Source organism: Salmo trutta, chromosome 17, assembly GCF_901001165.1.
Source record: "Salmo trutta chromosome 17, fSalTru1.1, whole genome shotgun sequence".
Taxonomy (NCBI): Eukaryota; Metazoa; Chordata; class Actinopteri; order Salmoniformes; family Salmonidae; genus Salmo; species Salmo trutta.
The window spans coordinates 37900178-37914128 of NC_042973.1; the positions used below are offsets into that span (position 1 = coordinate 37900178).

General features: G+C 41.4%; 1 protein-coding gene across 1 annotated transcript; it reads right to left on the bottom strand.

Moving 5' to 3' along the window:
• Positions 1 to 3546: 3546 nt before the first annotated feature.
• On the bottom strand, positions 3547 to 6879 carry LOC115152131 (uncharacterized). The gene is made up of 4 exons (XM_029696671.1): positions 6610 to 6879; positions 5958 to 6175; positions 4801 to 4992; positions 3547 to 4500 (listed from the first exon to the last, which is right to left on the bottom strand). Exons 1-4 carry the CDS (start codon positions 6657 to 6659, stop codon positions 4172 to 4174), a joined length of 789 nt encoding a protein of 262 aa, XP_029552531.1. The 5' UTR covers positions 6660 to 6879; the 3' UTR covers positions 3547 to 4171.
• Between the last annotated feature and the right edge of the window lie 7072 nt (positions 6880 to 13951).

A 13951-nucleotide genomic window follows, 5' to 3' on the forward strand; every position in this document is an offset into this window, starting at 1 on the left:
GTAAAGCCCCCTTTACTGGCTCAAATGGCTGAGAGAAATTGATGATAAAAAGATTGTGGGGGCTGTTTTGTTATACTTTAGTGCGGCTTTTGACATTATCGATCATAGTCTGCTGCTGGAAAAACGTATGTGTTATGGCTTTACAACCCCTGCTATATTGTGGATAAAGCGTTATCTGTCTAACGGAAGCCTCTCCGACATAATCCAGGTAGAATCAGGAATTCCCTGGGGCAGCTGTCTAGGCCCCTTAACTTTTTCAATCTTTGCTAAGAACATGCCACTGGCTTTGAGTAAAGCCAGTGTGTCTATGTATGTGGATGACTCAACACTATACAACAGCCAGCCGACAGTGACTGAAATGACTGCAGGACTTAACAAACAGCTGCAGTTAGTTTCAGAATGGGTGGCAAGAAATACGTTAGTCATAAATATTTCAAAAACTAAAAGCATTGTGTTAGGGACAAATCATTCACTAAACCCTAAACCTCAACTAAATATTGTAATGAAAAATGTGGAAATTGAGCTTGAGGTGACTAACCTGCTTGAAGTAAACCCTAAATTGTAAACTGTCATGGTCAAAACATATTCATACTACAGTAGCTAAGATGGGGAGAAGTCTGTCTATAATAAAGCACTGATCTGCCTTCTTATTTTTTATCAACAAGGCAGGTCCTACAGGCACTAGTTTTGTCGCACCTGGACATCAGTCGTGTGGTCATGTGCCACAAAGAAGGACTTAGGAAAATTACAATTGGCTCAGAACATGTACCTTAAATGTACAAGTGGAGCTAACATGAATTATATGCATGTCAATCTCTCATGGCTCAAAGTGGAGGAGAGATTGAATGTATCACTACTTGTTTTTGTAAGAAGAGTTGACAAGCTGAATACACCGAGCTGCCTGTTTATTAAACTACTAGCCCACAGCTCAGACACTCATGCATACCCCACAAGACATGCCACCAGAGGTCTCTTCACAATCCCATAGTCCAGAAAAGACTATGGGAGGCACACAGTACTACATAAAGCCATGATTACATGGAACTCTATTCCACAACAGGTAGCTGATGCAAGGAGTAGAATCAGATTGAAAGAAAACTGATAAAAATACATCTTATGGAACAGTGGGGATTGTGAAAAGACACACACACACACACACACACACAAGCAAGCCTTAACATAAAATGTATGATTTTTTTTTCACCAATCTACACACAATACCCCATAAAGACAAAGCAAAAACAGGTTTTTAGAAATGTTTGCAAATGTATTAAAAATAAAAAAACGATGCTTTATTTACATACTGTAAGTATTCCAACCCTTTGCTACTAGACTCGAAATTGAACTCAGGTGCAACCGTGGTAAAGTTGGCTTCAGTCTCGATCAGCTAATTGCCAACTACTGTATGTGTGGTGCCATGTTTGGGGTGGCAGGTAGCCTAGTGGTTAGAGCGTTGGACTTGTAAAGGTTGCAAGATCGAATCCCCGAGCTGACAAGGTACAAATCTGTCGTTCTGCCCCTGAACGAGGCAGTTAACCCGCTGTTCCTAGGCCGTCATTGAAAATAAGAATTTGTTCTTAACTCACTTGCCTAGTTAAGTAAAGATTTTATTTTTTTAAATCCTTTCAATGGAAGGAAAGTGTAATTACACATGTAGGCCTAATTACACTGTAATAAGAACCCCTTAAAATTAAGTGTTACGGAGACAGGCATATACAAGTATGCACTACTTATCCTTTTATCTTTACAATTTCCTTCACAACTAACAGTTTATACACATTTATTTTGGTATTCCACCCCTGAAAACATAATTTGCCTGTTGACATTCAAGTAGAGAAGGAGAGTCTAATTTTACCCAAGCTCATTTGTTTCACCGTTTCCTCTCCACGACTGACCTTTTTCAAAAAGAGGCGAGGGAAACCAATTGAGATTCTCCCATACAGCTCTTTCAGAACATCAGCTATCTGGATTTGGGTGAAGGAGAAATGGGGGAGGCTTGGGCAAGTTGCTGTGGGGGGTGCAGGTCTGTTGACCGGGGTAGGGGTAGCGAGGTGGAAAGCATGGCCAGCCGTAGAAAAATGCTTCTTGAAATTCTCGATTATCGGGGATTTATCGATGGTGACAGTATTTCCTAGCCTCAGTGCAGTGGGCTTTTATTCTCCATGGACTTTACAGTGTCCCAAAACATTTTAGAGTTTGTGCTACAGGATGCAAATTTCTGTTTGAAAAAGCTAGCCTTTGCTTTCCTAACTGCCTGTATATATTGGTTCCTAACTTCCCTGAAAAGTTGCATATCCCGGGGGCTATTCAATGCTAATGCAGTATGCCACAGGATATTTTTATGCTGGTCAAGGGCAGTCAGGTCTGGAGTCTGGAGTGAACCAAAGGCTATATCTGTTCCTGGTTTTACATTTTTTGAATGGGGCATGCTTATTTAAGATGGTGAGGAAAGCACTTTTAAAGAATAACCAGGCATCCTCTACTGGCGGGATGAGGTCAATATCCTTCCAGGATACCCGGGCCAGGTCGATTAGAAAGGCCTGCTCGCTGAAGCGTTTTAAATAGCGTTTGACAGTGATTAGGGGTGGTCGTTTGAATGCAGACCCATTACGGACGTAGGCAATGAGGCAGTGATCGCTGAGATCCTGGTTGAAGACAGCGGAGGTGTATTTGGAGGGTAGGTTGGTTAGGATGATATCTATGAGGGTGCCCGTGTTTACGGATTTGGGGTTGTACCTGGTAGGTTCATTGATCATTTGTGTGAAATTGAGGGCATCAAGCTTAGATTGTAGGATGGCCGGGGTGTTAAGCATGTCCCAGTTTAGGTCACATAACAGCATAAGCTCTGAAAATAGATGGGGGGCAATCAATTCACATATGGTGTCCAGGGCACAGCTGGGGGCAGAAGGTGGTCTATAGCAAGCGGCAACGGTGAGAGACTTGTTTCTGGACAGGTGGATTTTTAAAAGTAGAAGCTCAAATTGTTTGGGCACAGACCTGGATAGTAAGACAGAACTCTGCAGGCTATCTCTGCTGTAGATTGCAACTCCGCCCCCTTTGGCAGATCTATCTTGTCGGAAAATGTTATAGTTAGGGATGGAAATTTCAGGGTTTTTGGTGGCCTTCCTAAACCAGGATTCAGACACGGCTAGGACATCCGGGTTGGCAGAGTGTGCTAAAGCAGTGAATAAAACAATCTTAGGGAGGAGGCTTCTAATGTTAACATGCATGAAACCAAGGCTTTTACGGTTACAGAAGTCAACAAATGAGAGCGCCTGGGGAATGGGAGTGAAGCTAGGCACTGCAGATTAAATAATAATATTTGCTTGCAATACAATTGATCAACCACTAGAAGTTATGCATGGGCTGAGCTGTGCGTGGAGATATGCACACTTTTCCGTCAAGATCAAAATGTATAAATACCAACCTTTGCATAAAAACTGGCTCATGCAAGGTTTTGAGTATTTTTTTGTGTGCACGCTCCTTTGATAAATTAGGCGTCTGGCGGAGATACTAGTTAAAAGGGATGTGTAAATAATTCAGTAATACATTAACAGCGGCAATTTATTCATCAATTTTTAAAAATGTACAACTTCAAGAATGTATTACACACTTATTTAACTTATGAAGATATTCAAATTCACACTTAGATTGAAATGAGACGTAGGCCTATTTTGAATGTTCATTAGTTTAACTGTAATGTACCGCTTTGTGAATATATTACATCATTAGGCCTAATTCATGTAAATTCTATAAGAAGTGGTCCTTTGCATCTGAACAACCCCCCTTCTTTTTTTATAGTTGAATACTTATTTTTTTCAACATACAAACCTTAGTAATGCTTACCACATGAGGGCGCTGCTGTAACAAATATTTCCTTTATAAGGAAGGAAAACCTTGCTTGGCAACAAACAACTACAAAGACTGACAAGAACACTATCACTGCATTGGCATTTTTGTCTAATATCACATTCTCAGAGTGTGTCTGGGGGCATTCTCCTACAGGGGAGCAGTCAGTCTCTGATCCAGACAGACACGAGAAGCTTCTCTCCCTGGTGCTGCTAGTGTGAACAGGACATCTATCAGCTGTATGTCCAGTCCAGTCCTGCAGTCAGCTCAGTCTCTGAGCCTGAAAAAGGCTTCACTAATTCTCTGTCTTCCATTCCCCCTCTCAGGGTACTGACATGTACATCTTCAGCCTTCTCTCTACGTCTTCATGACTCTCGTCTTCTTGACAATGTTGATGGCTCTCGCTGAACGAGTGTTTGGCGCGCGGTACCTCAGAGGCACGCCGCCACCCCTCGGTGGCCTTCATGAGGTCCGTCAGGATGTCCGGGACCACACATTGCTCCACCAGGAAGACCACGGGCAGAGCAACCAATAGCAGGGCCCAGCCCATGGCGCCCATCCAATAGGAGGAGCCCAGGCAGGTGAAGTCATTGTTGATCTCCACCCAGTGCTGGTAGGTGAAGAGGGACCAGCTGAGGAGAAAGAAAAATCCTAGAGAGAGAGCGAGAGAGTTCAGTCAGGTCATTGATCAAGGGCACAACAGCAGGCAATGGCATCTAGAAGTTGATACCAGCAACCTTTCGGTTGCCAGTTCACTTCCTGACAAATTTTTCCATTCGGACCCTGGATTTGAACTGGCAACCCTCCGAACTGTCAACCCTTGCTTCTTTAACTGCTAGGCTACCTGGCACCCAATCAGCAGGAGATGGACTTAGAGCTCCTGCTCCAATACTTTACACATGAAGTGCACCCTTTCTTCTTTTCAAGTCTGTGGTCTGGACCCATACTGACCTGTGGGTGCCAAAACGAGGAGCAGCAGGACAGTGGGGTAGAGGGCCTGGCCTGCCATAAGTAGAGAGCGGGTGTTGGAGTAGGAGCGCACCGTCTGGGACGTCCAGCAGAGGGCGAACACCAGACACAGAGCCCCAGAACTCACAGCCATGAAGAAAGACAGCACCCCAAACACTTGCTCTGCCTCCAGGGCTGAAGACACACACATACGAAGACAGACAGGGGTTAAAATATGTAAACAGTGACAAGATGTTCAACCTGTCTACATCTGCATGCTATTTCTGAGTTCAACACAGGGGAGAGCACAATAACAGGCTGTCAATACAATGACAATACACAATGGCATGTATTGTCAATTTGACTGCTGATCTATCACTCACACCGTCATTCTTTGATGTCATACTAAACAGAAAAAACAGTAAGAGCCAGTTGATGTAATCAGACACCCTAGATGCCACAAACCACAGTTAACAGATAACCTGTCAGGGAACTGGTTTGGAGCCCTAAATGCTAATTAGGGGGGGGGGGGGAAGCCTGCACACAGCTACTGCTGTGTGTATACAGTATGTGATTGAAGGAATAAAGCAGGGGAGCAGCATGTACTGTATTCAACTCTTTCTTTCTTTACCATCAGCTATTTACCAGCACTGGAGAAATTTGGGGGGGGTGTGTATATAACCTACTTTACACATTCTTTAAGCCCTAAACATTGAACATCCCCCATCGCCGCCTCATCCTGTTCACTAAGAATGTGGATGATTGCTACAGGAGCAAGTCCACACCTGTTCACATCACTGCAATCCTACTGTGCATATCTTACTGCTCAGCTGTTTCCCCTCAAGTCATGTTCACTGTGTTCTGAGGAAAAACTCCAAAAGGGCCAAATGCACAAGGCCAACCTCAAGTGTAACTAAACATTTTATCAACACTCACGGTTAAGCTTTTCCTTGTACATCTGCTACCTTTAGCATTCCATTAGGTGCAATTTGGTTTGGTTTCATGTAACACACTCTTTGAATTAGGAACAGCTGGTATTACCGTACCTGATTTAAATTAACTAAATAGTGTAATCATGTCACTGACATTAATACACCCTGAATACACAGGGGTGTATTAAATGGATGGACGCTGATGGTCAATGCAGCTTCTTGCCTCACCGTTAAAGATAATGCCCCTGGTCTGGTCAATGTCAGTGCTGTTGTCGCCATTAGTCCACAGTCCCTTGTCATTGAGCCAGCGAGGGGTCCACACAGAGTAGGCCACACACAGACACCCTGCCAGCCCCACACACGACTCAGCCAGCCTGAACCAACTCACCGAGTCTCCCACCTCAAGCACCTTCATACTGACACAGAGGGCTGAGAGAACAAGGAGACTGGGATAAAAGAAGAGAGGAGGAGAGAAGGGGGTGGTGTTGTGAGACAGAGAGTGGAGCATTCACAGGTACATCCACTACAGTATAATTCTGTTCAGGAATAGTTCAAAGTTTATAAGGAATATGGGGCGGCAGGTAGCCTAGTGGTTAGAGCATTGGACTAGTAACCAAAAGGTTGCAAGATCGAAATCCGAGATGACAATGTAAAAATCTGTCGTTCTACCCCTGAACAAGGCAGTTAACCCACGTTCCTAGGCTGTCATTGAAAATAAGAATTTGTTCTTTAACTGACTTGCCTAGTTAAATAAAGTAAAAAAATATATATGTATATAAATACCAGAAATTCAAATGGTGCCATAAAGAAACATGTACAGTAAATCAGATTCATGGTAACATTAGCAACAGTCAGATTGTATAGGAAATGTTCCTCTTACCTTTTATTTTGTTTTGTGCTATGAAGCTTTGTGTAAATTCCTCCTGTCATAAGTAGAACAGGAGTTAGTCAGACGTGTGAGAGGGACTAGTGTACAATGAGTTCAGTGCTAACAAACACACTGATACAGTGACACGCACTGCCAGTGTAGCACAGGAACACACACACGCATACACACACACACAGAGAGAGATGGAATATGACACTGTAAATATTTCCCTCTGTGTTGAGCTCCACTTCCCCACTACAGTGGAAACCCCCTTACTCAGTGGTTGAGTTCCCCCAGAATCCCTTGGCTGTGACACAACGGCTGTGCCGTTATAAAAGTGAAAGCAGATCTGTCTCGCTCTACTATCTTCACCGAGGCAGTGAATGGATGACAGTCAAATAACTTTTCTTCAAATCAAATTTTATTTGTCACATACACATGGTTAGCAGATGTTAATGCGAGTGTAGCGAAATGCTTGTGCTTCTAGTTCCGACCATGCAGTAATATCTAACAAGTAATCTAACCTAACAATTTCACAACTACCTTATACACACAAGTGTAAAGGAATGAATAAGAATATGTACATAAAAATATATGAATGAGTGATGGCCGAACGGCATAGGCAAGATGCAGTAGATGGTATAGAGTACAGTATATACATATGAGATGAGTAATGTAGGGTATGTAAACATTATATAAAGTGGCTAGTGATACATTTATTACATCAATTTTTCCATTATTAAAGTGGCTAGAGTTGGGTCAGTATGTTGGCAGCAGCCACTTAATGTTAGTGATGGGTGTTTAACAGTCTGATGGCCTTGAGATAGAAGCTGTTTTTCAGTCTCTTGGTTCCCGCTTTGATGCACCTGTACTGACCTTGCCTTCTGGATGATAGCGGGGTGAACAGGCAGTGGATTCATTAAAGCATTTTGAATCTTTGTTTTGAAGGGTGAGGACGCTCATAAACCTTGCCCCAGTTCCCTCCCTCTGCATGGGTATAACAGAGGACAGGTTGTCATCATGGGAGAAAAAAGAACCCACCCCCATTAACACACAAACACTTAGCGTTTCACAATCGCCCACCAGTGTAAGTGGCATGACGCTTTCACTAAGTCACAATCAGCCACACACCACATTCTCCAACTCAGTCATGACGTTATGGCTGCTATGTGTAGGTGAACAGAAGGTCTTATAGTGTGTGTGTGTGTGTGTGTGTGTGTGTGTGTGTGTGTGTGTGTGTGTGTGTGTGTGTGTGTGTGTGTGTGTGTGTGTGTGTGTGTGTGTGTGTGTGACTCAGCTCAGGAAAGAAAACCCCACTCTCACACACACACTGTGTAGCACCACACAAATCAAGACCTCCACCTTCCTCCTCTAGTCCCCAGTCAGTGCACGGTCATTATGGAAAAACCCCAACAACCCATAGCCAAACTGTAATTAACAGCCTGGGATATATACTGTATAAAGCTTTTACTGCTCACTTACTATGTATCAAGAGGCAGGCAAGAACAGACTATGCTGTGTCCTTGGATTACCTACAGTAACAAAAATAGGCAACATTATACTTAAATCATTAGGGTTTCAAAACTATTTAATGTGAGTTCCACTTCCTTGATTTACCAATTAAACATTTGAGTCGAGAGTATTTAGGCTTTCACTAGAATTGAGCTGGAAAAACACATATTGTACTTCTCCATAAGTGGTAAAAATAAGGCATTTCTGGAAAGTTGACCAATTTATATAAAATATTCAGAAACATTTACTGTACATATGTATACAGTATTAACAACATCTCTCTTAAAAGCTCAGGAAATGTTCTGTAGATAGCCACATTCCATAATAATATAACCATATTCAAAAGTGAATCATTATAGTACATTAGGAACAAGAGCACAACCAGAAAACAAGTTATAACTGTGTAACAAAATGTATTTGACAGAGACTGAAACTTAACTTAAAATGAATTTGAGTCACCTTTGGCATTCAATGAACAGAACTGCATAGATTACAGCACAGCCTGATATACTGACTTCTGGCTGAAATAGTCAAGAACAACTCTCAAAACTTAAAAGATGCATCTCAACACCTGCTTCATGATCAATTAGACCTGACTGCATCTTAAAAGCTCAGGAAATGTTCTGTAGATAGCCACATGTCATAATCATATAACCATGGCAGTGAGGATGACCACTGCTCTGGACTGATGTGTGGTATGGGCTTTTTTTCCACTGTAGCAGCAGCAGAGGCATTACCCAAGTGGGTGCTACATGTTAGTTGTGGAGGACTACGAAGTCCAGGCTAAAGAGAGCCTGAGCTGGGAATGACATCAGGGCCAGTAAAACAACTCTAATCACCTGGCATCACAGGCTACAGAGAGGCCAAGGATAACATCAAGCTAACTGCATCACCATCATCAAATCATCATCTAACTCAGTTTAGGAGCCCAAGATCGCTGATCTACTGAGGGAGTGCCTTATGACTACAATGTTGTCCTGTCCTTCGTTTTGTTATGTGTTCACCCCTTGACTTTCTCCACATTTTGTTGTGTTACAAAGTGGGATTCAAATTGATTTAATTGTCATTTTTTTGGTCAACGATCTACACAAAATACTCTGTAATATCAAAGTAGAGAATTTTAAATAAAATCAATGGAAAATAAAACACTAATATATTGTGAGTCAATACATGTGAGTCAATACATATTAGAATCACCTTTGGCAGTGATTACAGCTGAGTCTTTCAGGGTAAGTCTCTAAGAGCTTTGCAAACCTGGATTGTACAATATTTGCCCATTAATCTTGAAAAAAGTTGGTTTTTGATCATTGCTAGACAGCCATTTACAAGTCTTGCCATATATTTTTTAAGCTGATTTATGTCAAAACAGTAACTAGGCCACTCAGGATCATTCAATGTCATCTTTGTAAGTAAGTGTATATTTGGCCTTGCATTTTAGGTTATTGTCCTGCTGAAAGGTGGATTGTCTCGCAGTGTCTGTTGGAAAGCAGAGTGAAGACGGTTTCCCTCTAGGATTTTTCCTGTGCTTAGTTCTATTCCTTTTCATCCTACAAAATCTCACTTGTCCTTGCCGATGACAACCATACCAATAACATGATGCAGACACCACCATGCTTGAAAATACAAAGAGTGTTACTCAGTGATGTGTGTGCGTTGGATTTGCCCCAAACATAATGCTTTGTATTCAGGACAAAAAGTTCATTTCTTTCCTAAATGTTTTGCTGTATTAGTTTGATATTTTTATTCTGTACAGGCTTCCTTCATTTCACTCGGTCATTTAGGTTTGTATTGTGAAGTAACTACAATGTTGTTCATACATCCTCAGTTTTCTACTATCACAGTCATTTAACTCTCTAACTGGTTTAAAAATCACCATTGGTCCCATGGTAAAATCCCTGAGTGGTTTCCTTCCTCTCCGTCAACCGAGTTAGGAAGCTCGCCTGTATTTTTGTAGTCACTGGGTATATTGATACACCATTAAAAGTGTAATTAATAACTTCACCATGCTCAACGGAATATTCAATGTCTGCTCTTTTTACCAATAGATGCACTTCTTTGCGAGGCATTGGAAAACCTCCCTCGCCTTTGTCATTGAATCTGTGCTTGAAATTCACTGCTCGTATGAGAGACCTTACAGATAATTGTGTATGTGGGGTACAGAGATGGAGGTAGTCATTCAAAAATCATGTTAAACACTTATTGCACACAGAGTCAGTGCATGCAACTTGTTATTTGTAAACATGTCTAAAAACATAATTCCACTTTGACATGGGGTATTGTGTGTCAATCAGTGACACAAAATCAAAATGTTATCCATTTTAAAATTGATCAATTTTAACCACTCCCTCTTCAAATTAGGGTTAATTGGAAAAGCTGTTAAAAAGAGAACATTGTATTATTTCTTTGTACTCCCTGACGAAGGCCATGCAGCCGAAACGCGTCGGATTTTTAAAAACATTGTTTCTATTGAACATGCCATACTAATAAAGGCATTTTAATCAATTATATGAAGAGTGCCTTGGTCCTCCTTTCTTTTTTTTCAGTGCCTCTTTGTTTGACATCATGGGGGTTGTGGGTTGTGGTTAAAAAAGCAGACAAAGGTGGCGCTACAGTAGTGTGGAGTAAAGACAAATATGTGACAGAAGCCTACCGTCAATTAGACAATGATGAATTCTACCAATCTCTTAGCTTCAACCCTACAGAGGACCTAAAAATTTAGTTGAAAGGGATCCTCACAGAAGCTAAGGAGAATGGCTACATTTCAGACAATGAGTTCAAATTTATTTTCAATGGCAGTCCACGTATGGCTTCTTTTTACCTTCTTCCAAAAGTCCACAAAAATCTTGAAAATCCCCCAGGCAGGCCAGTCATTAGTGGTAATGAAAGTCTGACAGAACCCATCTCTAAGTACATTGATTACTTAATTAAGCCTTTTCTGATGTCACTCCCAGCCTATCTTCAAGATACCACAGATGTATTGAACAAAATTAAGGAATTGAATAATATAGGTACAGCTTCCTTTTTAGTCACCATGGATGTGGAGTCTCTTTACACCACCATTGAACATGAACAAGGTTTGGCAGCTATGCACCATTTCTTGAGTACCCGACCTGAAACTGAGATGCCTCCTACAGAATTCATTGTCTCACTGACTGAATGGACTCTTAATCATAACATCTTTATCTTTCATGACCGTATTTTTAAACAGGAAGGGCTTGCTACAGCCCTTCCTACGCTGGTTTGTACTTGGGTAAATGGGAAAATGACTTCATTTTGGATCCTTCTAATAACCATTTCTTTGACCGGATTATATGCTGGGGACGCTATATTGATGATGTTTGCCTTTTTTGGTCCGGCTCAGAAGATTAACTTATTTCCTTCCACCAATACCTTAACAGCATTAACCCTAACATCAAACTAACTATGGAGTACAGCAAGGATAACATTCATTTTTTGGACCTCGACATCAGTAAAAATGACAAAGGTTGTTTGCACACATCAATCTTTAGGAAGCCTACAGATGGGAATAGTCATTCTGAGGGCAGACAGCTTTCACCCCAAAAGGCTAAAAGAGAATATTCCATATGGCCAATTCCAAAGAGTCCGCAGAATTTGCGATCAGGAAACAGACTATAGTGTCAAATCTGCTGAATTGGAGAATCGTTTCTTGAATCGGGGCTACAGCGTCCAGGTCCTGAAAGATGCAGGTATAAGGGCTGGATTACTTGACAGAGAGAACTTGTTGCGAAGGGGAGTGCCTCGTGATGCATCAGAGAGAGTGTATTTTGTTACAAAATACAGCACTGAAGCAGAGAACATTAACAGAATCATTAAAAATAATTGGGGAATCATCTACTCCCTCTTCAAATTAGGGTTAATTGGAAAAGCTGTTAAAAAGAGAACATTGTACTATTTCTTTGTACTCCCTGACGAAGGCCATGCAGCCGAAACGCGTCAGATTTTTTAAAAACATTGTTTCTATTGAACATACCATACTAATAAAGGCATTTTAATCAATTATATGAAGAGTGCCTTGGTCCTCCTTTCTTTTTTTCAGAGCCTTTGCTTGACATCATGGGAAAATCAAAAGAATCAGCCAAGACTGAAAAAATTGTAGACCTCCACAAGTCTGCTTCATCCTTGGGAGCAATTTACAAATGCCTGAAGGTACCACGTTCATCTGTACAAACACCATGGGACCACGCAGCTGTCATACCGCTCAGGAAGGAGACGCGTTCTGTCTCCTAGAGATGAACGTACTTTGGTGCGAAAAGTGCAAATCAATCCCAGAACAACAGCAAAGGACCTTGTGAAGATGCTGGAGGAAACAGGTACAAAAGTATAAAAATCCACAGTAAAACGAGTCCTATATCGACATAACCTGAAAGGCCGCTCAGCAAGGAAGAAGCCACTGCTCCAAAACCGCCATAAAAAAGCCAGACTACAGTTTGCAACTGCACATGGGGACAAAGATTGTAATTTTTGGAGAAATGTCCTCTGGTCTGATGAAACAGAAATAGAACGGTTTGGCCATAATGACCATTGTTATGTTTGGAGGAATAAGGGGAAGGCTTGCAAGCTGAAGAACACCATCCCAACCGTGAAGCACGGGGGTGGCAGCATCATGTTGTGGGGGTTCTTTGCTGCAGGAGGGACTGGTGCACTTCACAACATAGATGGCATCATGAGGATGGAAAATTATGTGGATATATTGAAGCAACATTTCAAGACATCAGTCAGGAAGTTAAAGCTTGGTCGCAAATGGGTCTTCCAAATGGACAATGACCCCAAGCATACTTCCAAAGTTGTGGCAAAATGGCTTAAGGACAACAAAGTCAAGGTATTGGAGTGGCCATCACAAAGCCCTGGCCTCAATCCTATGGAAAATGTGTGGGCAGAACTGAAAAAGACTACAAACCTGACTCAGTTACACCAGCTCTGTCAGGAGGAATGGGCCAAAATTCACCCAACTTATTGTGGGAAGCTTGTGGAAGGCTACCCGAAACATTTGACCCAAGTTAAACAATTTAAAGGCAATGCTACCAAATACTAATTGAGTGTATGTAAACTTCTGACCCACTGGGAATGTGATGAAGGAAATAAAAGCTGAAATCATTCTCTACTATTCTGACATTTCACATTCTTGGTGAAGTGGTGATCCTAACTGACCTAAGACAGGGAATTTGTACTAGGATTACATGTCAGGAATTGTGAAAAACTGTTTAAATGTATTTGGCTAAGGTGTATGTAAACTTCCGTCTTCAACTGTATATGCTTCCCGTTCTGAGGTTTCTTTTTTGCATCTTTTACTTTCGGTTTTGTACACCATCTTCAATAAACTGAAAACACAATATTTTGGGTTATTGAAAATATATTTCACAGCGGTTTAGATGGTACAATTAATCTCTTTTGTCACAAACTGATATTAGGCGAACTATTTGAATTTTAGCAAGCAGGAAATGGCAGAGCGCTAGAAATATGTTTTCAAACTTTTTTGTATAATCGTCTGATTTTAAATGCATTGTCCACACATGGTTGTATTGTGTTTTAAATTCTCAAACAAATCTACAGTGCCTTCGGAAAGAATTCAGATCCCTTGACTTTTTCCCCATTTTGTTACATTACAGCCTTATTCTAAAATGGATGAAATAAAAATCTCAGCAATCTACACACAATATCCCATAACAACACAGCGAAAACAGGTTTTCAGTCAATCCGGAAAATTTGAAGAACTTTGAAAGTTTCTTCAAGTGCAGTCGCAAAAACCATCAAGCACCATGATGAATCTGGCTCTCATGAGGACCATCACAGGAAAGGAAGACCCAGAGTTAGCTCTGCTGCA

Coding starts and splice junctions, on each gene's coding strand:
- LOC115152131 (XM_029696671.1), bottom strand. CDS start 6,659: ATGACAGGAGGAATTTACACAAAGCTTCATAGCACAAAACAAAATAAA. Junction 4,993..5,957: donor CAGGGGCATTATCTTTAACG/GTGAGGCAAGAA, acceptor GTGTGTCTTCAG/CCCTGGAGGCAGAGCAAGTG. Junction 4,501..4,800: donor CCTCGTTTTGGCACCCACAG/GTCAGTATGGGT, acceptor CTCTCTCTCTAG/GATTTTTCTTTCTCCTCAGC.